General features: G+C 61.4%; 1 protein-coding gene across 1 annotated transcript in view; it reads left to right on the forward strand.

Moving 5' to 3' along the window:
* The window catches only part of LRP1 (LDL receptor related protein 1), an 82109-nt gene that overhangs the window by 48438 nt on the left and 7797 nt on the right, over positions 1-25874 (forward strand). Inside the window, exons 26-72 of the mRNA XM_082634660.1 lie at positions 64-228; positions 822-1066; positions 1256-1387; positions 1687-1914; positions 2168-2342; positions 2429-2523; positions 2779-2928; positions 3050-3190; positions 3494-3628; positions 5130-5261; positions 5521-5655; positions 5846-5975; positions 6078-6204; positions 6562-6713; positions 6805-6929; positions 7209-7586; positions 8985-9174; positions 12454-12658; positions 13024-13216; positions 13804-13929; positions 14137-14265; positions 14537-14656; positions 14875-14988; positions 15294-15443; positions 15521-15643; positions 15977-16093; positions 16256-16384; positions 16624-16746; positions 16826-16966; positions 17064-17254; positions 18121-18304; positions 18460-18545; positions 18719-18838; positions 19266-19453; positions 19590-19795; positions 20343-20531; positions 21125-21273; positions 21691-21784; positions 21898-22014; positions 22239-22358; positions 22723-22845; positions 23002-23127; positions 23516-23632; positions 24329-24435; positions 24543-24675; positions 25305-25424; positions 25587-25709. Of these exons, the coding sequence (XP_082490786.1) occupies positions 64-228; positions 822-1066; positions 1256-1387; positions 1687-1914; positions 2168-2342; positions 2429-2523; positions 2779-2928; positions 3050-3190; positions 3494-3628; positions 5130-5261; positions 5521-5655; positions 5846-5975; positions 6078-6204; positions 6562-6713; positions 6805-6929; positions 7209-7586; positions 8985-9174; positions 12454-12658; positions 13024-13216; positions 13804-13929; positions 14137-14265; positions 14537-14656; positions 14875-14988; positions 15294-15443; positions 15521-15643; positions 15977-16093; positions 16256-16384; positions 16624-16746; positions 16826-16966; positions 17064-17254; positions 18121-18304; positions 18460-18545; positions 18719-18838; positions 19266-19453; positions 19590-19795; positions 20343-20531; positions 21125-21273; positions 21691-21784; positions 21898-22014; positions 22239-22358; positions 22723-22845; positions 23002-23127; positions 23516-23632; positions 24329-24435; positions 24543-24675; positions 25305-25424; positions 25587-25709 (6998 nt within the window). The remainder of the gene's footprint in view (positions 1-63; positions 229-821; positions 1067-1255; positions 1388-1686; positions 1915-2167; positions 2343-2428; positions 2524-2778; positions 2929-3049; positions 3191-3493; positions 3629-5129; positions 5262-5520; positions 5656-5845; positions 5976-6077; positions 6205-6561; positions 6714-6804; positions 6930-7208; positions 7587-8984; positions 9175-12453; positions 12659-13023; positions 13217-13803; positions 13930-14136; positions 14266-14536; positions 14657-14874; positions 14989-15293; positions 15444-15520; positions 15644-15976; positions 16094-16255; positions 16385-16623; positions 16747-16825; positions 16967-17063; positions 17255-18120; positions 18305-18459; positions 18546-18718; positions 18839-19265; positions 19454-19589; positions 19796-20342; positions 20532-21124; positions 21274-21690; positions 21785-21897; positions 22015-22238; positions 22359-22722; positions 22846-23001; positions 23128-23515; positions 23633-24328; positions 24436-24542; positions 24676-25304; positions 25425-25586; positions 25710-25874) is intronic.

The raw sequence follows: 25874 nt of genomic DNA on the forward strand, positions 1-25874 counted from the left end.
CCTAGCACAGCCCCTTCCCCGGGCCTCGACCTTGGCCATCCTGACCCCCTCCCCGCTCCCCAGGATCTTATTTTGGACGGACTGGGATGCCAGCCTGCCCCGCATCGAGGCAGCCTCCATGAGTGGGGCTGGGCGCCGCACCATCCACCGGGAGACGGGCTCTGGGGGCTGGCCCAACGGGCTCACCGTGGATTACCTGGAGAAGCGCATCCTCTGGATCGACGCCAGGTCGGCACCGGCGCCTCACCCAGGAGGCCTCCATCCTCCCCTCCTCCTTAGGGACAGGGTGGAGCCAAGGGTCCCGGGACCTGGCAGCCATGAGGGTGGTGAGAAGGCCCGGGGGAGCTGGAGCCAGAGCCACACGGCCAAGGGTCCAGGAAGAGGACTGAGTGAGGGGAGAGTCTGGGCTGGGGAAGAGGTGCAGATGGAAGAGGGTAGAGGCAGGGCTGCCCCCCGCACAGGAGTGCCCGCCGAGGGCCGAAGTGCAACGCCATCCTCACTCACACATCTGTGTGCTCTCCTAGGGGCTCTGTCGGCCCAGGGGGAGGGGAGACTTTTTCTAGGTGGTGTCCCCAGAGGGGGTGCCGTTTTCTAGTCTTCACCACAGCCCTGTGTGCTAACAGCAGCCCTGGGGAGAAGCAAGCTGAGAGACCTGGGTCAGGGGAATTGGGGTCAGAGCTGGGATCCCAGACCTCGAGCCACGTGGTTCCTGCTCCACAGGGTGCCATGGGCTGGGGCATGGAGGGTGGGAGCCCCAGGCCACGTGCCCCGAGGTCTGCGGTCCCCACCGGCTCCTCACTCTGCCCCGACCACGCTCTCAGGTCAGACGCCATTTACTCAGCCCGTTACGACGGCTCCGGTCACATGGAGGTGCTTCGGGGACACGAGTTCCTGTCGCACCCGTTTGCAGTGACACTGTACGGTGGCGAGGTGTACTGGACGGACTGGCGGACAAACACGCTGGCCAAGGCCAACAAGTGGACCGGCCACAATGTCACTGTGGTACAGAGGACCAATACCCAGCCCTTCGACCTGCAGGTGTATCACCCCTCCCGGCAGCCCATGGGTAAGGGACCAGAAAGGAGCCAGCATCCTCTGTAGAAGCTTCCAAGAGAGGAGGGGTCTATGCTGGGGCGGCGGGGGTGAGCCAGCCTGCTGACAGAGGCGGGTCTGGCAGGAGAGTGGAGAGGGTGTAGGCCAGGTGAGCAGGGCCAGTAGGGTCACTGGATGCTCTTGCTTTCCCCTGCCCTCCCAGCTCCCAACCCCTGTGAGGCCAATGGGGGCCGGGGCCCCTGCTCCCACCTGTGCCTCATCAACTACAACCGGACTGTTTCCTGCGCCTGCCCACACCTCATGAAGCTCCACAAGGACAACACCACCTGCTATGGTAGGAGCACCCCCCCCTCCAGAGCTGGGGTAAACCAAGGCTGAAGGGGAAAGGGTCAGGTACCCAAGCTCCAGGTTCTAAGTGAAGGTAGGCAGTCTCAGCCGGGAGGATCCTGAATGGAGAGGCTCCGGAGGCAGCTGCTGTAGGAAGAGGCTGGCACTCCGGCAGGAAGGTTATGCCCAGCAGGGTCTCCCTGATAGCCAAGGGCCAGCAGCAAACAGAAGGAACCAGGAGAATCCGGCGGGGTGGGAGGTGTGGAGGCAGGGGGCCGCCGTCAGTGACCTGCCCCGTGCCCACAGAGTTTAAGAAGTTCCTGCTGTACGCACGTCAGATGGAGATTCGGGGCGTGGACCTGGACGCGCCCTACTACAACTACATCATCTCCTTCACGGTGCCTGACATCGACAACGTCACGGTGCTGGACTACGACGCCCGAGAGCAGCGCGTTTACTGGTCCGACGTGCGGACCCAGGCCATCAAGCGGGCCTTCATCAACGGCACAGGCGTGGAGACGGTTGTCTCTGCAGGTTCTGTCCTGGCCCTGGAACCCCTACTGGGCATGGGTACCCCCCAATCCCGCCCTCGCTCCCAACCCTGGTCCCAGCCCCACTCCCTGGTCCCCTTGGTCCTGATGTTCCTTCTCCAAATTCTTTTCCCTCTCTGGCTCCAGTCCTGGTTTCAAGATCCCTGTTCCCCCAGAAACCAGGCTGGCCCCTCCCCTCGAGCCTCCTGACCTGTGTCCTGAAAACACCCAATCACAACTCCCCACTGTGTCCCCAGACTTGCCAAATGCCCATGGGCTGGCTGTCGACTGGGTGTCCCGAAACCTGTTCTGGACAAGCTACGACACCAACAAGAAGCAGATCAACGTGGCCCGGCTGGACGGCTCCTTCAAGAATGCGGTGGTGCAGGGCTTGGAGCAGCCCCACGGCCTGGTTGTCCACCCGCTGCGTGGGTAGGTCCAGGGCCCAGGGTTGAGGAGCATGGGGTGTGGGGTCGGGGAAGAAGAGGACTCTGACCCTCCCCTCCTGGCACCCCCAGGAAGCTCTACTGGACAGACGGTGACAACATCAGCATGGCCAGCATGGACGGCAGCAACCGCACCCTGCTCTTCAGTGGCCAGAGGGGCCCTGTGGGTACGAGCTTACCCTGCAGCCCTGCCTCCCCTAATTCCTCCACCAGGAGGTGCTCCCAGGGTTTTCCCCAGTTGTCCCTCCATCTCCCCAAACTCCTGGCTTAGTACTTGTTCTCACCACCCTCCTCCCAAAACCACACACATACTCTGTGCCTCCCTCTGTATCCCCAGACGTGAGAGGCCCACCTGGGTCAGGCTCCTGGATCCCGGCCCTGGTGCCGCGCTCTCTGGCAGTCACACCCCCCTCCTCTTCCAGGCCTGGCTATCGACTTCCCTGAAAGCAAACTCTACTGGATCAGCTCCAAGAACCATACCATCAACCGCTGCAACCTGGACGGGAGTGGGCTAGAGGTCATCGACGCCATGCGGAACCAGCTGGGCAAGGCCACCGCCCTGGCCATCATGGGTGAGGGCCACTGGGTGGGAGCAGGGACCAGAGCAGAGCAGGCGGGCCAGACTGGCCAGGAGACAGGGCTGGCCTGGGGGCAGGGCCTTCCCCAGGGTCTCATCCGCTCCTGCCACCACAGGGGACAAGCTGTGGTGGGCAGATCAGGTGTCAGAGAAGATGGGCACGTGCAACAAGGCTGACGGCTCGGGGTCCGTAGTCCTGCGGAACAGCACCACCCTGGTGATGCACATGAAGGTCTACGATGAGAGCATCCAGCTGGGTGAGGTGGGGGGCAAGGGGCAGGGGCAGTGGGATGGGGGTCACAGAGGTCGGGGCTGTGGCCAGGAGGGGCTGCAGGAATCCCTGGGCAAGCAAGCAAATGGGAATGAAAATGGGTTAGGCTCTGCTCACCACCCAAGGGGACTCCTCTTTCACGAGGGCCAGGGGCTCTGCAGGACAGAAAACCTGAGAGCTGGGTTGGGTGGTGACCCCCACAAGGTCCAGGGTAAAGGGGTGTGAGCCTGACACCGTGGTCCCGAGGAGAGCCACTAACCCTTTCTCTCTGCCTCCCACCTGACCCCAGACCACGAGGGCACCAACCCCTGCAGCGTCAACAACGGCGACTGCTCCCAGCTCTGCCTGCCCACTTCGGAGTCCACCCGCTCCTGCATGTGCACAGCTGGCTACAGCCTCCGGAGTGGCCAGCAGGCCTGCGAGGGTCAGTGCCCCTGCCCCTGCTCCCCGCCTTGACCCTGGTCCCCAACCCAACCCGACCCTTCCTACTCTACAGCCCACCTTCCTCTTCTCACCTTGGGGACAGGACCGAGTTCATTGTGTATTAAGTGTTCTCTGGGTTAGATGCTTAGTCAGCGCCCACTGTGCCGCTTGCCGTGGAGGAAGCCAGGGGGCAAAAGTCCCTGTCCCTGTGCTCTGCAGCCTTAACCAGAAGGGGGGGCCAGCATGAAGTGGCTCTGACTTCAGTAGGATTTTGGAGAAACAGACGTCGGAGGGGGCGACAGGGCCACTTCACGCCAGAGGTGTGCTGGCTGCTGGGTTTTATAGGGCACGTAGGATTTGAGTGTGTGGTTTGAAGAAGGGACGATATGCAAGGCAAGGGGTCCAGAGCAGTAGGAGGGTGTGTGCAGGGCCCTGAGGTACCAACCTGCATGGCGCAGGATGTGGGGAGCCATGGGTGAGGCTGTGGAGTAGGTGGGGCTCCACGGGTTCTCAGCCAGGAGCACCTGGAAGGTGGTGTTTGGGGCAGGTTAACCTGGCGGCAGAGAGCCGGCTGAGTGGGGGAGGGAGAAACCAAGACAGTCAGACCAGTCAGGGGGGACTGTTGGCCTGGGCTGGGGCTTAGCAGCTGGATTGAAGAGAAGGGATGAAACTCAGAGACATTTCACAAGAACTTGCTGACTGATTTACAAGCCTGCCCCAGGACAGCATTCCCCGAAGTGCACTCCTGGGAACCTCCCTCTTTGATGTGATAGATGTTATAGAAAGAAACACTGGGTTGAACAAAGTTTAAGTGTTTTTCTGCTGCACAATTTCTCAGAGCCTTGAATATGCTAATTGGCACAGAATTTTTCACGGGACGACTCTAGTGTTTGCAGTCTCCCCAAACTCACTCGACCATGAGTCCTTTTTTTCAGGGAGCCTGAGCAACCAGGACCCATTAGGGGATTCATTTGAGGACAGGCTGTGTGAAGGGATAAAGGCAAGGGAGGATTCTAGGGTGCATGGAGAGTGGCGCCCGGTAAGAAATGGGAAACTGGGAAGGAGACTGGCTCAGGAGTGAGGTGTCAGAGACAGGGGTGTAACACAGACCAGATGGATGAGGACAAAGAGGAAATTAAGGTGGAAACCTAGAGTTGGGAGTCACCCAGTCCTATTGTCCTCCCCAGATTCTCCCTAACACCTTTGGGGGTGCAGGGCTGTGTGGAGTGAAGTGGGACTGGAGGGCAGAGCGTGGAGAGAAAGCCAGGTCTCTGCTGCCCTCTAGTGGGCACTAAAGGTCTCACAGGTGGTTCCCCAGAGCTGCGTGCTCCCTTGCTCTCTCCCAGCCAGGTGACCTCCCTGCCCAGGCCCCCAGGCTAGAGTACGTGTTGAGGGGGGAGGTGTGATGGCTGGGAGAAGGTATCAAAAGGGTTTGAGGGTGACAGAAGCCAAGCTTAAGGGGTGTCAGCAAAGCCCATGCCCAAAGTGTCCTTGTGTTGCAGGTGTGGGCTCCTTTCTCTTGTACTCTGTGCATGAGGGAATCCGGGGAATCCCCCTGGATCCCAACGACAAGTCAGACGCCCTGGTCCCAGTGTCGGGGACCTCCCTGGCTGTCGGCATCGACTTCCACGCTGGTGAGCCATTTGGTGGCAGGAGGGGGTGGGACATGACCTTCCCTTTGGGGTGGTGTGCTCTGGGGCTCCAGGGAGAGGCTGCCTGACTGCAGCTGGAAGGGGCGACACTTACCACAGCTGCCCCTGCCCCACTATGTCCGCTTCCAAGTCCCTGGTCCCCCCAGCTCTCAGTCACCTCTGTCCTTACCCCCTCGTGATTTTGACTTCCCACCTTCCCCCTACCTTGCTGAGTGTCCCATGTTGGCTCCTCCACCTCCAGAAAATGACACCATTTACTGGGTGGACATGGGCCTAAGTACCATCAGCCGGGCTAAGCGAGACCAGACGTGGCGTGAGGATGTGGTGACCAATGGCATTGGCCGCGTGGAGGGCATCGCAGTGGACTGGATCGCAGGTGAGTTGCGGAAGGGCTGAGGGGCTGCCGGTGAGGCAGAGGACTGGGGAAGTGGGATCTCAGAAGGAAGGGTCTGAGAAGAAGGGGTAGGCAGGAACAGATGGGGAGACGCAGGGGTATCGGGGGCTGGAGGGGACCAGGTACCTCCATCCCCACCCGACCCCTGAGCCCCCCCTTACTCCCTCCTCAGGCAACATCTACTGGACAGACCAGGGCTTTGACGTCATCGAGGTCGCCCGGCTCAATGGCTCTTTCCGCTACGTGGTCATCTCCCAGGGCCTGGACAAGCCCCGGGCGATCACTGTCCACCCGGAGAAGGGGTGAGGAGCTGGACAGGCTGACCGCTCCCGGCTCTGGTCTGGCCACAGGCCCTCTGTCCTCCATGTTCTGGGGACTGACCCCCTCTTCCGCCTCCACCCCAGGTACTTGTTCTGGACTGAGTGGGGCCAGTATCCGCGTATCGAGCGGTCTCGCCTGGACGGCGCTGAGCGAGTGGTGCTGGTTAACGTCAGCATCAGCTGGCCCAACGGCATTTCGGTGGACTATCAGGTTTGGATGCAGGCTTGGCCCTGGGGCCGACGGGATGGACCCTGTACTCTGGGGGGCAGCTCCCCTTACCCTGTGCCCTGCTCCCCATTGAGTCTCGTGTGATGTGCCCATGGGTGGGTAGATACGGACCCAAGGAGTCATGGGGTCCTCTGGCCCAGCGCCCCACCCAGCGTAGGATTCCACCACCCCAGAAATGGCGGAGGGGGTCACTCCGAAGCGAGCACCGGAAGAATGCCGAGAGGGCAGATCAGCATTTCAGGCAGCGGGAGGATGTGGAGGAAGGAGGGGGAAGACGAGAGAGGCAGGAGTGGGCGGGACGTGGGGACTGGCAGTGAAGCGGGTGCCTCCGGCCCGCAGGATGGGAAGCTATACTGGTGCGACGCCCGGACCGACAAGATCGAGCGGATCGACCTGGAGACGGGTGAGGACCGCGAGGTAGTTCTGTCCAGCAACAACATGGACATGTTCTCGGTGTCTGTGTTTGAGGAGTTCATCTACTGGAGTGACAGGTGGGCCACTGTCCTGGCCTTCCCCTGGGCCGTCCGTTCCCTCCCCCCGGCCCCGGATGACGTCCTGCTCATGGCCCTTCCCTTTCCCCAGGACTCACGCCAACGGCTCCATCAAGCGCGGGAGCAAGGACAACGCCACAGACTCCGTGCCCCTGCGAACGGGCATCGGCGTCCAGCTCAAAGACATCAAAGTCTTCAACCGGGACCGACAGAAAGGTGAGGCTGGGGCTCCGGGCTGGGCAGGAGAGGCCGGAGGGCCCCACCTGGGAGCCCAGAGTGAGAAGGGCTGGGAGAGAACTTAGACCCACAGGGCACCCTCTAGGGTCCCACGAGGCTGAGGAGTTGAGCACAGGGGCCTGGAGGGTTGTCTGAACTGGGGATCCCGAGGCAGAGCCGGGCGCCAACCAGAGTTTCCACCTCGGCTGAGATGACAGAGGCACCAAGGTGGCCCTGCCCTCTGTAACCTCTGCCTTCCCGGTTTCCCCCCACCCCCAGGCACCAATGTGTGTGCGGTGGCCAACGGCGGGTGCCAGCAGCTGTGCCTGTACCGGGGCGGCGGGCAGCGGGCCTGCGCCTGCGCCCACGGGATGCTGGCTGAAGATGGGGCGTCATGCCGCGAGTACGCAGGCTACCTGCTCTACTCGGAGCGCACCATCCTCAAAAGCATCCACCTGTCGGATGAGCGCAACCTCAACGCGCCCGTGCAGCCCTTCGAGGACCCTGAGCACATGAAGAACGTCATCGCTCTGGCCTTCGACTACCGAGCAGGCACCTCCCCGGGCACCCCCAACCGCATCTTCTTCAGCGACATCCACTTTGGGAACATCCAGCAGATCAATGACGATGGCTCGGGCAGGACCACCATTGTGGAGAGTGAGTCCAGACTTCCATTCTTCCCAGCAAGTGGAGGGGGAGTGCAGGGAGGGTCAGCACAGACTCGGGGTAGAGAAGCCGCAGACACCAGCCAGCCCACCCCTGCCCCGGATCGGAATCCCACCTGCCTCGGTGTCCCTGACATACGGCCAGTGAATCACACTGCACCCATTGTAGTTACTTGAAAGTCTCTCCTCAACTGGAGTCAGAGTTGGCCCCCTCTGGTCCTGGTTCTGCCCCCAGGCTACACAGAATAAGCCGAAGCTCTCCTCTGTGTGTCCGCTGCTCACAGAACAGGTTGCAGAGATGGGGCAGGTTCAACCTCAGACACAGGATTTTAGTCACTTGGGCAAGTTTTCTGTGCTCCCTCAGCCTCACATTGCTCGCCAGTGCACAGAGACAGGATGACCTTAGACGACAGGTGGGAGAGCTTAGCTCGGCGCAGGGCACATTGTGTGAGCTCCATAAAGGGTGGGGGGGTTAGAGCTGTCATCCTAGGACAGCCTTTCAGCTCTTTGAAAACTGCTATTTTATTCCACTAGTTTTCTCTTCTCCGGGCTGGATGCTCCTAGGTCCTTTGACTCATTCATTTGTTCATGCATTTATCACTCCTGTCCGTAAAGACCTGCCAGGCGCGGAACTAGGTGCCGGGTATACAGTGGGGATAAAAACAGACCTGTCTTTCAACCTCCTTGGTCCTTTTCTGCCTCATAGAATCCAGTCCCCACATCTGTCTAAAAATGTAGTGTCCAAAGCTAAACTCGATACTCTATAATCGTAGCTTGATCGGGAGAGACTGGCAGAAGTGTCCCCTCTCTCTGGGCCATTGTTCGGGCTACAATACTTCTATTAATGCAGCCTTCTGGCAACCACATCGCCAGACAGCTTGAAGTCACTGAAACCCCTGAGGCTTTTTCTCTTAACCTAAGTTCTGCTATGTCTCTTTCATCATGCACTTAGGTCTTAACCTGAGCCTAAGATGTCTACCAGACAATCCAGTTCAGGGTCTTTTTAAGTAGGAAGCTCCCCAGTACAGCCCACGTGGGATCTGATTTACTGAAATCCAGTTTGCGCCCAACTTGGTAGAACTTTAGCTCCAGGAAGTGTGACCACAGCATAAAGCCAAATCTATCCAGCCGTGGGAAGACACAGAAAGAAGGGTTAGGGGGATGGACCATGGATCATTTGGGTGGGAAATAGGGGGGTGCAGAAAGGGCTGGGGGCACCAAGGGCCACACCCACACAAGCTCCCCAGCTCCCACACTTCCCATCCAGCCCCACATACGCCAAGGGAGAGGGCGCCCCAGGCCCTCCCCTTAGCGTGGGGATGCCCAGGCTGCCCCTTCGCTCTGCTCTCTGGCCCTGTCCTGACCCATCGCTGCTCCTGTCTCCTCGCAGACGTGGGCTCCGTGGAAGGCCTGGCCTATCACCGTGGCTGGGATACTCTCTACTGGACAAGCTACACGACATCCACCATCACCCGCCACACGGTGGACCAGACCCGCCCGGGGGCCTTCGAGCGTGAGACGGTCATCACCATGTCTGGAGACGACCACCCAAGGGCCTTTGTGCTGGATGAGTGCCAGAAGTGAGCTGCGGGCCCAGGGCATGGGGACAGTGGGCCACAGGGTGGCAGGAACTGCCCCCAGGCAGACCAGGAAAGGGGATGCAGGAGCAGGAGAGGCTGGCTCTAACCTGAGCTCAGCCACTTCCTTGCTGTGTGACCTTAGACCAGCTGCGTGACCTCTCTGAGCTTTGGTTTCCTCATCTGTAATATGAGGACAATAACATTTCAGGTGCCTCATCAAGGGGAGGATGAGAGAGCTGTGGAGGACCCTCTGGCTTGGTGATTAATTGATTCATTCATTAGAGAGCCATGTTCAAGGCACATAGTAGGTCCTCTGTCTTTCTGGGTCTCCAAGCTTCAAGCAAAGATTGTTCACTGAACACCTGTTGTGTGGAAGCCTTGAGCTGGGCCCATTCAAGCCACCTAGCTGGGGAGAGAAATCACTGGTGGGAAACTGCTGACGGCACAGGGCTGGATGCGATGACTGAGAGGCAGCACGGGGGCGGTGGGTTGGCACAGGGCCTGGAATTGCAAAGGCCACAGAAGGGCAGCCCGGATAAGAGCTATGAGCAAGAGCTGGCGGAGGGAGGGCTCCAGGCAGGGAAGGACTGCAAGGGGCCTCAACCACGCCCAGCCCAGTTGAGGTGCGGGGCTGGGGGTGCCGGGGGGTGCCGGGGGGTTGGTGGGGGACAGACTTGAGGAAGCCCAGGAGGCTGGGCTAAGGTTGCAAAGGGAGAATTTGGGAGGAAACCCCCCAGCATGGTACACACCCCCAGCCTCCACCCACTCTGCTGTCCTGCAGGGGCAGCCCCCAACCCCATCACGTGGGCCTCTAGTGAGCCCCCAGTCTCACCTTAGGACCGCTGGCCCACATTCTAGCAAAACTTTTTTCCCCTGGATTTAGCAGCGCTTGGAATGTTTTCCCAAAGCCTTACTAGGAAACTAAGGAACAAACAAAACCCAAAAGCAGCTACTTAGAAACAGTGAGTGCACCAAACCTAGATTCCTTACCCTGATGTAACTCACGCCTGGCCCAAAGCCGGCCTGGCTGACACCGCCAACCAGCTCGAGGGTCCTTCCTGCCTCAGTCCTGTCCCGCACGTACACGGCTCATGACGGAGATCCCGTCTTCCCCGCCGTGACCCTTGATGACTTCACCTGCCTGGGGCTGGCCCCCCGGGCCCATCCCTCGTGAGCCTGGAACCTCCATGGAGGGGCCATGCTCTGGGCCCCCCGGCCTGCCTCTCACGTTTGATTCAGAGCCCACTAATTTCCTTTGCTCTGAGCTCAGGGGATTCAGTCCTTCACTCAGCAAATGGTTTTTGAGAACCAGCGATGTGCTGAGGATCCGACGGGGAGCAGGGTTGTGTCAGCCCTTTGTCGGCATATTTGATTCTTGCCCTCATGAGGCTGCAGGGGGCTCCATGCGTGGGTGACGATGGGTGACGAGGACCTGACCCAGGCTGGAAGTCAGGGAACGTGTTCTCAAGGGGGCAGTGCATGAGCCAGGTCTGCAAGACGACAGGGTGAACTGAAGCCGGGCAGGGCACAGGAGAAAGAGCCGAACTGTCTGGGAGAGGCCCTCCCTTGGCCAGAAGGAGCGAGCGCTTTGGAGGAACGGGAGGGAGCCAGTGTGGAGGGGGGAGCGGCCTCCCCCAGCCTGGTTAGAAAGTCACCGCAACCCTGGGTGCTGACTGCCTGCCCCTCAGGAAAGCCTCTCCTCCCCACCATTCCCCACGGCCCTTTCCCAGGGAGTGGTTTTACCAAACTTGGAATCCACAGTGACAGCACAGATGGTTCTGCCACGTGTAGCAGTTTATCATGATAGGAGGAAAGCCACTTCCCAGCACGGAGTGTGCTGTACCTGAGGGTGTGGGTGTCCCTGATGGGAAGGAAGATGACTCTAGCAGCTGCCTTGGGACACCCGTTTTCTCTTGTGGAGGCCAGAGGGAGCTGCCTCCATCCGCGCCCATCCTGACTCCAAGAACCACCAGAACCCCGCCCCTTCCCCTGATGAGGCCTTTAAAACCAGAGCTTTATCCTCATGAGCTCAGGAGCAGCCAGCACCTCCCTAATGGGAGGGAAGCATCCTTTTCCTACCTGAGCATAGTGGCAGGATGGAGAGACGGGGGAGGGGGAGTGTTCAAAGGAGTGAGACCTGGAGAGGTTTGAGGAGATAAGTCCAGCAGCCCTGCAAGACAGCTCTGTAGCCAGAACAGCAGGATGAGGGACACAGGGGCCTGGGGATTGGGAGGCAGAGGGTAGGTCCTGTGAGGGAACTGAAAAGCAGATCTGGCTTTGGTGTAGCTCAATGCTTCTCAAAGTCCAGGGTGCCGGAGGGTGCCCTGGGGAGTGCTGGAAAGTCTGGTTCCCTGGACTCACCCTACCCTAACTGCACGTGAATCTCCAGGACAAAGACCCAGGAATCGCCATCCAATGCAGGTGGTCTGAGGACCACACTGTCACACCGGTGTAGTGCTTGACCAGCCCGGAGGTCTTCCACACCCATCTCTGGGGTCTCACCCCCACCCCCACCCGAGAAGCACGGCATGGCTGGCTGTTCCCACCACCTCCTTCACTGAAAGGAAGCCGAGGCTCAGAGAGGCCAAAAGGGCTGTTTAGGTCAGAGCTAGTAAGGGGCAAAGCTGAGGCTCAGATCCCAAATATGCAAAGGCCTTAAATTATGGAGAAGGCGATTCTTGGGAACATGATGGTAGAATCCATGCATCCCCAGGACCTAGGACACACTAGACACTCAATGGTTTCCTGGATGCCAGGAGAAGAGAGAAATGAAGGAAAAAATAATAGAAAATCCTCACATAGAGCACACAGCTGTCGTTTAATCCTCAAACCACTCTATGGGGCAGGTAGTAGTATTATTCCTATTTCATAGAGTGGGACACTGAGGCACACAGGGGTTAAGTAACTTGCTAAGGTTCCTAGCTGGTCAGTGCTGGAGCCAGGATTGGAACCCCAGAGGCTGACTCACTTGGCTATGCTGTCTCAGTAAACGCAGGTGGCCATTTCACAGACACTGAAAAGCACTTGTGCACATGCACACACACACACACACACACACACACCCCACACACATGCAAGCTGTCTGTGTGGCAGCCCTTCCCAGGCACTGGGGCTGTGTTGGCCTTGGTGGCTCTGAGGTTGCCTGTGGTGCAACCTCAGGTGTCTAGTTGACACTCTGGCCGACCCCTGGGTCTGGCTGTCTGCATGCCTGGGCCTGGGCCCTCCATGGCGGACTCCCTGGCTTTGAGTCCTGATCTCCGTGGCCCTCTCTTCCCCCAGCCTGATGTTCTGGACCAATTGGAACGAGCAGCACCCCAGTATCATGCGGGCAGCCCTGTCAGGAGCCAATGTCCTGACCCTCATCGAGAAGGACATCCGCACCCCCAATGGCCTGGCCATCGACCACCGGGCCGAGAAGCTCTACTTCTCCGACGCCACCCTAGACAAGATCGAGCGGTGCGAGTATGACGGCTCCCATCGCTATGTGAGTCTCCGGGGCAGGCGGGACGGGCGGCATGAGGGGGCTGACGTTGGGGTACTGCCGGTCAGCCAGGGAGGAGATTGCCCAGGCACAGAGCAGGAGAAAGGGAGGCCACCTGACATGGTGGGAAGAGCCAGGGGGACAGTGGGGAGTCCCAGTCAGACCCTGACCTTGCCACTTAGCCATCCTCAGCCTTCCAGGCTTGGTTTCCTCAGCAGTTAAATGAGGAAGGTGATCACAGGTCTCTGCAAATCCTGCCCCTCTGTGACTGTGTCTGAGGAGCCGGGCCCCTGGTCCCTGGAGCCAGCTGCAGGGCTGGAGGTAGGGGTGAGAGTGACACCTTTGACGGGCAGATGCTGTCTCCCCAGGTGATCCTGAAGTCAGAGCCCGTCCACCCCTTCGGGTTGGCTGTGTATGGGGAGCACATCTTCTGGACCGACTGGGTGCGGCGGGCCGTGCAGCGGGCCAACAAGTACGTGGGCAGTGACATGAAGCTGCTGCGCGTGGACATCCCCCAGCAGCCCATGGGCATCATCGCCGTGGCCAATGATACCAACAGCTGTGAGTGGGGCCGCTGCCACCAGCCTTGCTCTCCTGCCCACTGTGCCAGCATGTACACACGCACACACGCACACACACAACTGGTCTGATTCACATCTTTGGACACCCCCAGCACACGCTCTAGCCATTCCTCCCACTCAGAACCACACCTACCCGCCAGAACCTGATCTCACACCCATCCCAGGTGCTGCCTACTCCACCCCCTGTGTGCACGTGCTCAGACACAGTCCCACACTGGCTTGACGAACACAGGTCCCACACACAGATCTGCAGCTGTCCCGGCCTCTCACACACTCCTCACATGTGCCCTGGGGTGCCCACCACTACACACATGACCTTAGGCTTGGCTCTCCCCAGAGTACAGCTCAGAGCCCCAATCACCCCACCTAAGAGCACACATGTCCTCAACCTCAGGCTCACCCAAACGCTCCCACCCGGCCTTCCCACGGCAGCCCCCGCCCCAGCCGTGAGCCACTGTGTCACAGGCGGTGCCAAGAAGCTCAGCGAAGCTGTTGGGGGTGGGGGGGCGTTCTGCGTGTGCACAGCAGAGGACTCGCTTAGCCCACTGTCCTCCATCCCTGCCTCAGGTGAACTCTCCCCTTGTCGCATCAACAACGGGGGCTGCCAGGACCTGTGTCTGCTCACTCACCAAGGCCATGTCAACTGCTCCTGCCGAGGGGGCCGCATCCTCCAGGATGACCTCAGCTGCCAGGGTGAGAAGGGGAGGAGGGAGGAGGCACTGACGGGGGGCGCTGGGCGTAGATGGGGACCGTCTCCTCCCAGACTCTCCCAACAGCCCAGCCCCGCAAAGCCTTTCGTCAAGGTGCGACAGGATGGCCTCAGTTCCTGGGGGGAGAGGTGTACGGGCACTCAGAGCCCCGAGGCCCTGCCTCAGGAAGCTCCTCCACCTTCCTCCCCAGCGGTGAATTCCTCGTGCCGAGCTCAAGATGAATTCGAGTGTGCCAATGGCGAGTGCATCAACTTCAGCCTGACGTGCGATGGCGTCTCCCACTGCAAGGACAAGTCTGACGAGAAGCCGTCCTACTGCAGTAAGGAGGCTCCTCCAGCCCCACAGCCCCTGCCCGCACCCCCAGGCCCCCACCTCCTGAGTCACCAGCCTCAGCCCGCAGCAGGGCGGGGCATGGGAGTGAGAGGAGCAAAAGCTGCCCCCCGCAACCCCGACCCGAGAAGGAGTCGAGCCTCATGCCGGGCCCGTAGCAAAGCCTCAAGTTTGTCAAGGGAGCAAATGCAGGACGTCTCATCAGAGGCAGCCCCTCCCCTGTAGCTGCTGCTGACTGTGGCCTGCTCCCCGTTCCGCAGACACACGCCGCTGCAAGAAGACTTTCCGCCAGTGCAACAATGGGCGCTGTGTGTCCAACATGCTGTGGTGCAATGGAGCCGATGACTGTGGGGACGGTTCTGATGAGATTCCCTGCAACAGTGAGTGGGACCCATGCTGGGCCTCGGACCGCCCCCAACCCTGTCCCCTCCCACCCCTCACCCTTGCTGATCTTTGGTCCCCAGGCCCCAAGGAGTCTGGTTCAGGGCACTATATGATGGGGCTGGACAGGCACTTTGGGCCAGGAGCTCTGGCCTGGGCCTGCCTGGCCCCCCCAGGGAGGACCCCGCCTGATGGCACCGGGTGGGTGCTGTTCTAGAGACGGCCTGCGGTGTGGGCGAATTCCGCTGCCGGGACGGCACGTGCATTGGGAACTCCAGTCGCTGCAACCAGTTTGTGGACTGTGAGGATGCCTCGGACGAGATGAACTGCAGTGAGTGATGCCCCTTTCCTGGGTGCCTCCTCGGGTGCCCTGCCCTCCTGCCCGGGCTCCTCTGCCTTCCCTCTGGCCCACGTGGCAGCTCAGTCCCCTCCCAGTCTGCCCCAGGCCTGGGCTCCCTGAGACTCAGGGAGGGGGCAGGGAGTGGAAAGTGCGGGCAGAGCACCCCCCCCAGCCCCCACCCCCCGAACAACATGGTTCAACTTTCTAAAACGCTTGAAGGCTCCGTATGGGCCAGCAGCTCTAAGGGAGGGTGTTTGGAGGGAACCTGGTGTCACCCTCATCCTCGCCTTCGCCAGGCGCCACCGACTGCAGCAGCTACTTCCGCCTGGGGGTGAAGGGCGTGCGCTTCCAGCCCTGTGAGCGGACCTCCCTCTGCTACGCGCCCAGCTGGGTGTGCGATGGCGCGAACGACTGCGGGGACTACAGCGACGAGCGCGACTGCCCAGGTCCGGCCAGTGGGCAGGTGTGCGGTGGGCAGCGGACCCCCGAGGTGGTTGTGCCTTCATGCCTCCCTCGCCCCCAGGTGTGAAGCGCCCCAGATGCCCCCTGAACTACTTTGCCTGCCCCAGTGGGCGCTGCATCCCCATGAGTTGGACGTGTGACAAGGAGGACGACTGTGAACACGGCGAGGATGAGACCCACTGCAGTGAGTGACCGCAAGCACCCACTCACCTGAACTAGGCACCCAGAGGACCTGTGGGGTTGGGGCTTCGCCTTAGCCGCTGAGACCCTGTCCAGGCCCCACCTCTTGATTCCCTCGCAGGAAATGCCCTCCTTTGAGAAGGGCACCCAGGGCTTCACCCCATGCCCCCAACCCAGACCCTCAGGCTCTGAGACGGGGGCTGTCTCTCCAGCCCCTGCTGAGCCCCCCACAGAGGGTGCCGTGGGTGTCTCTCCCATCCGTCCTCTGGCATCTACCTGCCCAGCTGAGTGACCCGCCATCCCTTCCCCATCTAACTGTGGCTTCCAACTGCCCCAGACAAATTCTGCTCAGAGGCCCAGTTTGAGTGCCAGAACCATCGCTGCATCTCCAAGCAGTGGCTGTGTGATGGCAGCGATGACTGTGGGGACGGCTCGGACGAGGCTGCTCACTGTGGTGAGAGGGGCCTGGGGTCTGGCTGGGGAGGTGGCCCCGGGAAGGGCAGAGCCCCCTACACACCCCACCGGGGACAGCACAGCAGTGGGGATGTCACCCCAGCTGCCTGGCCCTGCTCCTACTGCTCTTGCGTCTCTCAGTGGCTCCCTGTTCCCTCCACAGAAGGCAAGACATGTGGCCCCAGCTCCTTCTCCTGCCCGGGCACCCACGTGTGTGTCCCCGAGCGCTGGCTCTGTGACGGTGACAAGGACTGTGCTGACGGCGCTGATGAGAGTGTCACAGCCGGCTGCTGTGAGTGGTGGGGCTGTGGTCTCACTTTGCAGAAGGGGAGACCGAGGTCCAGGGGAGGAAGTGTTTCCGCAGGGGTCACTCAGGCGGTCAGTGGCAGAGCCCTGTCTACAGACCAGGTGTCCAGACGCCCCGTCCAGCGCTCTGCCCATTATACCAGTCAGACCACAGGAAGGTCGGGGGGTGACAGTCAGCAGCTGGTCGGGCGGGGGCTGAGGGGCCGTATCCGCCTTTGTCCGCAGTGTACAACAGCACCTGTGAGGACCGTGAGTTCATGTGTCAGAACCGCCAGTGCATCCCCAAGCACTTCATGTGTGACCACGACCGGGACTGCGCCGACGGCTCTGACGAGTCCCCCGAGTGTGGTGAGCCCGGGGCCGCAGTGGGAGGGGGCCCCGCCCTCCACGCACAGGCCACCAGCCTCACCTGCCCTTCCCACCGCAGAGTACCCGACCTGCGGCCCCAACGAGTTCCGCTGCGCCAACGGGCGCTGCCTGAGCTCCCGGCAGTGGGAATGCGATGGTGAAAATGACTGCCACGACCAGAGTGACGAGGCCCCCAAGAACCCGCACTGCACCAGCCCAGGTGGGCCCCACGCGTGGCTCCCTCCCCACTCTCAGCCCCTGGCCCCATCCCCGAGACTGCCCAGGACCCGGCTGACCCGCCACCTCCGTCCCCCCAGAGCACAAGTGCAACGCCTCCTCACAATTCCTGTGTAGCAGCGGGCGCTGCGTGGCCGAGGCGCTTCTTTGCAACGGTCAGGACGACTGCGGCGATGGCTCAGACGAGCGCGGCTGCCACGTCAACGAGTGTCTCAGCCGCAAGCTCAGCGGCTGCAGCCAGGACTGCGAGGACCTCAAGATCGGCTTCAAGGTGTGCTGTGCCCCGGGTGGGAGCCTCCACGCTCCCGAGCCTGGCTGGGACTCCTTTCTCCATCCCTCATTCATTCATTCATTTATTCATTCGTTCATTCATCCAACAAGGGCTAACTCAGCACCTATTCTGCCAGGCAGTGTTCTAGGCACTGGGGACCCAGCATGGAGCACAACAGAAATCTCTGCTTAGTTGGTTCTGCATCTGTTTGGAAGGTTGAGCCAGCAGGCTTTGCTGGCAGATGAGGTCAGGGGCACGAGAGAAGGAGGGAAATGCAGATGTCAAGCAGGCACCAGATGCACAGGTCTGCAGTTCAAGGGAGAGGCCAAACCGGAGAGAGAGTCTGGGAGCTATCACCATAGAGACGGCATTTAAGTCATGAGTCTGGATAAGATCCCGAAGGGGGCGAGTGTAGATGAAAAAGAGGGCGGTCCGAGGCCTGAGCCCTGTGCTCAGCCACACTGAGGGCAGTGAGGTGAGGGGGGAGCAGCAGAGGAGCCTGAGCAGGGGCAGCCTTGGGGGCGGGAGAGCAGCCAAGCGAAGAAAGTGCTGGAGGAAGAGGTGATGGGCTCTGTCAGATGAGGCTCGCGGGTCACATAAGAGGAGGCCTGAGCCTCGACCTCGGGACGCAGAGTCGTGGCAGTCACTGGGGACTCACGCCAGTGGTTTGGGTGGGGGTGAGAGCCAGACAGCTGGCGTGGGCCAGCTCAGTGCCTGTGTGCTGCCTGCTTCCCTCGGTGAGGCTGGGCTTCCCCGTCACAGCCAGCCACCCAGGGCGGACCCTCGGTCTCGAGGTGAGAGGCCTGCAGTACCTGGGGCGGCCCAGACCCCTGCCCGTGCCCACCCCAGGCTCCCTGTGCCCGCAGTGCCGCTGCCGCCCTGGCTTCCGCCTGAAGGACGACGGCCGGACATGCGCTGACGTGGACGAGTGCAGCACCACCTTCCCCTGCAGCCAGCGCTGCATCAACACCCACGGCAGCTACAAGTGTCTGTGTGTGGAGGGCTATGCCCCCCGCGGCGGCGACCCCCATAGCTGCAAAGCTGTGACTGGTGAGACGGGGGCTTAGAGGGTGTGCCGTTGGCCCTGGCAGGCAGCCAGGGGCTGTGGCGGGCGGGCTGGAACAGCAGGGCTGAAGGCAGGCTGGGGACCGGGGGTGCTAGAATGCGCCCCAGCCAGCAGCTGAGCCGGCCTCCTCTGCCTCCAGACGAGGAGCCGTTTCTGATCTTTGCCAACCGGTACTACCTGCGCAAGCTCAACCTGGATGGGTCCAACTACACGCTGCTTAAGCAGGTGCCAGACCCGCCCTCCTCACCCCACTGCCTCCCCAGACCCACAGCTATGTCCCTCACCCAGTACAGCCCCTCGTTCTCCGCACTCGGGCCCATGGCCATCCCCCCACTGACTTCTCCCGCCGTCCACGTCCTGACTCTTCGGTCTCCTCTCTGCTCACCCCCCAAACCAAGGGCCTAAACAATGCTGTCGCCTTGGACTTTGACTACCGAGAGCAGATGATTTACTGGACAGACGTGACAACCCAGGGTAGCATGATCCGAAGGATGCACCTTAACGGGAGCAATGTACAGGTGAGGCCGGGGGGAGAGAGTCAGCCCGTGTCCCTGCCCAGAGGGCCCTCTCCGTTTCAAGGCCATCTCCCCTTCTTCTCACCCACCCCACTGAATTATTCCTTTTCCCCGCTCCACACTGAGTCACCGCAGGACTCTGCTTGTCCTCACTCCTCTCTCCCCTAAGCCCAGCGAGCGAGGTCTAGGAGATTCCTGTCTCTTTCCCTAATTAGCAGTAAGTTCCCCTTCTGTCTGACCTCCCTTAAACCTGTGCTCCCAGGCATTGTGGGGTTTGGGTTGTGGTCTCTCTCATCCAGAGACCCCTTTCCTCGAGCCTGGGCTGACACCATGCCCGGGGCTGGGCCTTTTCCATCCGCTGTGCTCCTAGAGCAGCTGAGAGTCCTGCCCCAACTCACCCAGGGCCCTTCCTCCCTGCCCCTGCCCGCAGGTGCTGCACAGGACGGGCCTCAGCAACCCCGACGGGCTGGCTGTGGATTGGGTCGGCGGCAACCTATACTGGTGTGACAAAGGCCGGGACACCATCGAAGTGTCCAAGCTCAACGGGGCCTATCGCACGGTGTTGGTCAGCTCTGGCCTCCGTGAGCCCAGGGCTCTGGTGGTGGACGTGCAGAATGGGTACGTGGGCGAGGACGGTTGGGGGAACCTCTGAAAGCAGCTGGTACACTCAGGCGTCCAGACCCAGCCTCCCTGCAGGCTCCTGGTGGGACCAGTTGCTGGATCTCTCAGGGCTCACTGCTCACCCACCTGACAGGTACCTGTACTGGACAGACTGGGGGGACCACTCACTGATCGGCCGGATCGGCATGGATGGGTCTGGCCGCAGTGTCATCGTGGACACCAAGATCACGTGGCCCAACGGCCTGACACTGGACTACGTCACTGAGCGCATCTACTGGGCCGACGCCCGTGAGGACTACATTGAGTTTGCCAGCCTGGATGGCTCCAACCGTCACGTCGGTCAGTGTGCCAGTGAGGCTGCCCAGGCACAGCAGACCTAGTGGGGATGGGGGTTCTGAAGCTACAGGGGATCAGGCCTTTGGGGCAAGAGTAGGCTTAAAAGCCAGAAGGCATGGTCTGAGGACACCACCCACCAGGGGTCTGGGGGTTCAGAGCACCCCAGGGTATGCCCCCTGGATCCGCCCAGGCATGAGGCCACCACCAGCTCCCTCGGGAAGGAGAGAGAGAGGCACCTTCCCATGCACGGTTTCAGATGACAGGCCCCGAGGAAGGTGGGAGCAGAAGGGCTGGGGCTGGCGTACCCAGGACGCCCCCACTCCCTCCCAGGGAACCGTAGAGTGTATTTGGGCAGGAACCTGCTGTCAGACAGGCCAGGAGTTGCATTTCAGCTCTGCCACTTGCCAGCTGTGCGGCCAGGGGCTGGAGCTGGGCTAGTGCCCACCTCATAAGGTTGCTGTGGGGTTAAGGGCCCAGTAGGGAAGGCGCCCAGTACTACTCGGTGCTGACCGGCCACCTGGCCTGTCCCCCGGCCCCCTGCCACCCTCAGTGCTGAGCCAGGACATACCGCACATCTTCGCCCTGACCCTGTTCGAGGACTACGTCTACTGGACCGACTGGGAGACAAAGTCCATCAACAGAGCCCACAAGACCACGGGCACCAACAAGACGCTCCTCATCAGCACACTGCACCGGCCCATGGACCTGCATGTCTTCCATGCCCTGCGCCAGCCTGACGGTAAGCGGCCGGGGACCGAGAGCCGACCCCCGATGAGCCAGGCACGAGGGGCCCCTGAGGTGGGATGGGGCCCTGTTGTCTCAGCAGGGATTCCAGCCCACCCCTTCCCCAGCACTGACCAAGCAGTGCCTGCAGACACCAGGAGATTCGGAGGCCTGTAGGCAGGCTATGTTCTGGCTCTCAGGAGCTACAGCCCAGCTTGGGTCCAGCCCTAGAATCTTGTAGCAGCGAGGCCCTGAGGCCGTCCAGTAGAGCAGGTTTGGGTGGAGACCACCAAGGCCAGACCCCGAAGGTAGGCAGGCCAGAGCTGAGGGGGAGAGCACAGGGGAGGCCGCGTGCGGGGCTTGGGTCCAGCCTGATCCTGGGACCTCAGCAGAGTCCTCTCCTATCTCTGGCTTCAGCTCTCCTGAAAGAGCAGGGTCTGGACCCATCCCACCTCTGCCCAGGATAGATGGGCCAGGCAGCCTTTGAAAGACCAGAAAACGTGTTACCAGCGAGCACTGCCCTCGCCCCGCCAGAGGCCGGCGGCCCAGGGAGCAGTGGTCCATAAACTGGGCCAGTCTGCCACCCTTTAACCACGTTTCCTCCGGCAGTACCCAACCACCCCTGCAAGGTCAACAATGGCGGCTGCAGCAACCTGTGCCTGCTGTCCCCCGGGGGCGGCCACAAGTGTGCCTGTCCCACCAACTTCTACCTGGGTGGCGATGGGCGCAACTGTGTGTCCAACTGCACGGCCAGCCAGGTGAGGTTCTTCCCCAGACCCCGCTCCCCATGCCTCGATCCCCGATCTCCCACACCACTACCTGTACTCCTCCTGGGACCCCAGCACCCGCCCTACTGTCCTCACACATCTGGTTTTCCCACGCTAACACCCCCGCATTTCTTGCCTACCTCTTGTCTCCCCACAGCAATACTTTTACACCCGTCACCTCACACAAACACCCCACCCCCTAACCCTGACTCCCCCCACAAACCTCCACACAGATGCCCCCTCGCCTGGCCTTCCTGCGCTCACCACACCCCAACCTCCCATCCAGCTCAACCTCCCCCCAAGATACCTGACCCCCCTGCTTCTTTGAGACATCCCGGCCCCTCGAAAGAAAACCTCCTGAGTTCCCCAGACCCCCACCAACCCCTCTCGCCCCCACCTGCCCTCCAGTTTGTGTGCAAGAACGACAAGTGCATCCCCTTCTGGTGGAAGTGTGACACGGAGGACGACTGCGGGGACCACTCGGACGAGCCCCCGGACTGTCGTGAGTGCCCGGGTGGGGTGGCAAGAGGGTCCTGCGTCAGGGCCGCCCGACTCCCGAGGCCCCTAGTGGCCCACCCCCCGGCCCTGCTGACGCTGAGCCTCCCCTCCCGGCAGCCGAGTTCAAGTGCCGCCCAGGACAGTTCCAGTGCTCGACAGGCATCTGCACGAACCCTGCCTTCATCTGTGACGGGGACAACGACTGCCAGGACAACAGTGACGAGGCCAACTGCGGTAAAGGGCTGCCCTCCCGCCCCGCCTTGTCCTCCCCGGGATTTGGGGGTTGGTAACTGCGCTCCCAGGGCAAGGAGGCTCAGCCCACAGCAGCCACCTCTCCAGGCTGGACTCCTGCTGCTCCAGCCCTGGGCCTGCGCTCTCCCCCCGAGGGAGTGGGACCCCCGCCCTTCCCGAGTCCTGCATCCACCGTTAGTTACCCTCCCCTCCTGCCACCCCCACAGACATCCACGTTTGCTTGCCCAGTCAGTTCAAGTGCACCAACACCAACCGCTGTATTCCGGGCATCTTCCGCTGCAATGGGCAGGACAACTGCGGAGACGGGGAGGACGAGAGGGACTGCCGTGAGTGCCCCGGGCGGTGGCAGGGAGCGGGGTGTGGAAAACGGGCACGGAAACACTATTCACATTGAAATCCAGCCCCCACTTCTTCTAGGGGTCGTGCTGCTCTCAAGTAATGTTACTAGATGAGCAACATAAATTATATGGGGTGTGACTTGGTTTGCTCGTAAAATCATCACGCACATCGTAGAGATGTGCAGATCCAGAAGACAAAATCACCAAAATTGAAGATAATTTTCCTTCCTCCCAAGAAATTGCTGGCAGGACCAGGACAAGGCCAGGGCTTGGAAGAGGGAGAAGATGGGGATCTTGAACTGTGTGGGGGAGGTGGAATGGGCAGGTCCTCATTCTCTCCCCAACCCCGCAGCCGAGGTGACCTGTGCCCCCAACCAGTTCCAGTGCTCCATCACCAAGCGCTGCATCCCCCGAGTCTGGGTCTGTGACCGGGACAACGACTGTGTGGACGGCAGTGACGAGCCCGCCAACTGCAGTGAGTCTCCGGGAGCCCACCCCCCCTCCACAGTGTCTGCTGCTCCCACTACCCCCACGTGTGACCCCCCTCGGTGGCCGCTCCCACCCAGACCTCACCCTCACAGTGCATTCCTGAAAGGAGCCTCCCCCTCATCACTGGGCCACTCCCTTGCAGCCCAGATGACCTGCGGAGTGGATGAATTCCGCTGCAAGGACTCGGGCCGCTGTATCCCAGCGCGCTGGAAGTGTGATGGAGAGGACGACTGCGGGGACGGCTCGGATGAGCCCAAAGAGGAGTGTGGTGAGCTCCCCCAGCCCTGCTCCAGGGAAAGGCACCTGACGGGCAGGGTTGGGGCTGCCTGCCGCCTGCGTCCCCGTATGGCCTGTGCCCACCACCTCCTGTCTAATTCCCGCCCCGACTCCTGCCAGCATCTCATCAGCACACACCTGCCCACCTATGGGATCTGTCGATCCCCTCCCCAAAGCAGCTCCCTCCACTCACGTCCCTCCTGCCCCAGAAGGTCCCATAGACTCCACATCTCAGAACACGGCCTGGACTCCCACTGCTGACCTTGGTCAGGCTGGAATGCCCACTCTCCCGCTCCTGGCCATCTTGACCACACCTTCCGGGGCCCTGACGTCTGCCCCCGACTCTGTCCCTGACTGCCCCTCAATCTTGCCTCTTCTAGACGAGCGTACCTGTGAGCCCTACCAGTTCCGCTGCAAGAACAACCGCTGTGTGCCGGGCCGTTGGCAGTGCGATTACGACAATGACTGTGGCGACAACTCTGATGAGGAGAGCTGCAGTATGTCCCCTACCCCGTCCCACCCGGCCCAGCAGGTGTCCTCCCCCAGGAGACCTCCCCGCTCAGTACCCCTGCCCCTACTGCCACCAGGCTGCACTAGAGCAGGTGGCTGCTTCCCAGGGCTGGGGGTCAGGAGCTCCCTCCCGCCTCACCCCACCCCACCCCACCCCGCTCCATGTTGTGTATTTGAGTTTGTGCCATTTCACCTCATCTCATGTTTCTCTCCATTTTCACACTGTCCTCTGGGGGTTGCAGAGGTAGGTGTCTCTGATGTGCCCGTGCTCCTACCACATCCCCTGCTGCTGCCCCAGAGCCCACCTGTCCCCGTGCTGTGCCAGCCCATCATCCTTTACTGGCCTCTCCCTAAACCCTGGTGCTTGCCTTAGTGGTCTTGTCCCTCCCTTCCCCTCCCCAAACACAGTCTGTCCTGAGGGCAAGGCCAGGGACCCGTGCCCTCTCTCATGTGTCTGCCCCAGAGGGGTAAGTGTGAGTGCCCTCTGGGCCCGACCGGTCCCATGAGGGCAGCCAGTTGGCTTGCCCGGGATTAGTTGAGCATCTTGGTCATTATGCCAGTCAACTGTGGCCTTCAGGGACACAGGGATGGGTGATATTGCTCTGCAAGGGCTGGAGATGCTCTCGAGGGCTGAGTCCCTATGCCCACCCTCCTGGGGCCTGTCTCTCCCCTGTCCTTCCCAGCCCCTCGGCCCTGCTCTGAGAGTGAGTTCTCCTGTGCCAATGGCCGATGCATCGCTGGGCGCTGGAAATGTGATGGGGATCATGACTGTGCAGATGGCTCAGACGAGGTGGGCAGGGAGACCAGAAGGAGGGAGGGAGGGATGGCCTTAGAAGAGTCAGGGCAGGCCTGCAGGGGTGCCCAGGTCTGACCAGGATGCTGCTCCTGCGCCCACAGAAAGACTGCACCCCCCGCTGTGACATGGACCAGTTCCAGTGCAAGAGTGGTCACTGCATCCCCCTGCGCTGGCGCTGTGATGCAGATGCTGACTGCATGGACGGCAGTGATGAGGAAGCCTGCAGCACTGGCGGTGAGCCCCTCCAGCTCGGCTCCCCAGCCCTCCCACCCTACCCCCACCCCGCAATAGCACTTAATCAGGAGCCAGTTGGGTTGAAATCCAGCAGAAAAACCTGTGGGCTGTGTCCACCCAGGCCCCACCCCACAAGTTCCAACACAGCAGTCAGCTGCCCTGAGAAATAAAGTCCCTGCTCACTTTCCTTTCCTGGGGCAGTGGGCAGGCCGGGTGAGAGAAGGTTGGCGCTTGGAGCACTGAGGGCAGATGTCCTAGCTCTGCGCTGGGGGACTAAGGACAGGGATTGGAACCTAGGTCTCCTGACTCCCAGCTGAGTGTACCTGCCATTGAACTACAGTAGCCCTGCCACACCGGAGCCCTGCCACACCACCAGAGAAAGAGGGCTCTCTGGACCCCTCTGGACACTTCCCCAAAAATGCCTCTTCTCCCCTAAATACCAGAGGAGGCAGTTCTGCCCAGCTTACCCGGCTGGTAGAAAATTAGGAAACTCGGGTTCGATCTGGTGGTACCACCGCTTTCTGCGTGTTCCCTCTAGGTCTCTGCCCCTGGAGGGAGGGCAAGACCCGGCCGCCAGCAGCCTGGGGCTCAGGGCTCATTCTTTACTCTTTGCTCCCCCTGACGCCCAGTGCGGACCTGCCCCCTGGACGAGTTCCAGTGCAACAACACCCTGTGCAAGCCGCTAGCATGGAAGTGCGACGGCGAGGACGACTGCGGGGACAACTCAGACGAGAACCCAGAGGAGTGCGGTGAGGCTCCTGGGTGGGGGCGCGGCTTCGGACGGGGCAGGGCTCCAAGGCGGGGGCGGGGCTTCTGTCGAGGCGGAGGCGGGGTTCTGACACACCCTGGTGGCCCTCGGCCCGCCCCCGCCCCCGAGGCTGATTCTGACTTGTCTCCTCTCGCTGCTGCAGCCAGGTTCGTGTGCCCTCCAAACCGGCCCTTCCGTTGCAAGAACGACCGCGTCTGCCTGTGGATCGGGCGCCAGTGCGACGGCACGGACAACTGCGGGGATGGGACTGATGAGGAGGACTGTGGTGAGCAGGGGGCCAGTAAGGGGGAGCCTGGGGAGCCTAGAGTGGGGGTGCTGCACAGGCAGTGGGGCTGGGCCAAGTGGGCTCATCATCTGTTGAGCCGATTCACCGGGAGAGGGGAGGATCCACTGCCGGGAGCCTGGGGGCCCTGTTTTGGAGGGAAAGAAG

The sequence above is a fragment of the Mesoplodon mirus genome (assembly GCF_964341445.2).
Source record: "Mesoplodon mirus genome assembly, chromosome: 11".
Lineage (NCBI taxonomy): Eukaryota > Metazoa > Chordata > Mammalia > Artiodactyla > Ziphiidae > Mesoplodon > Mesoplodon mirus.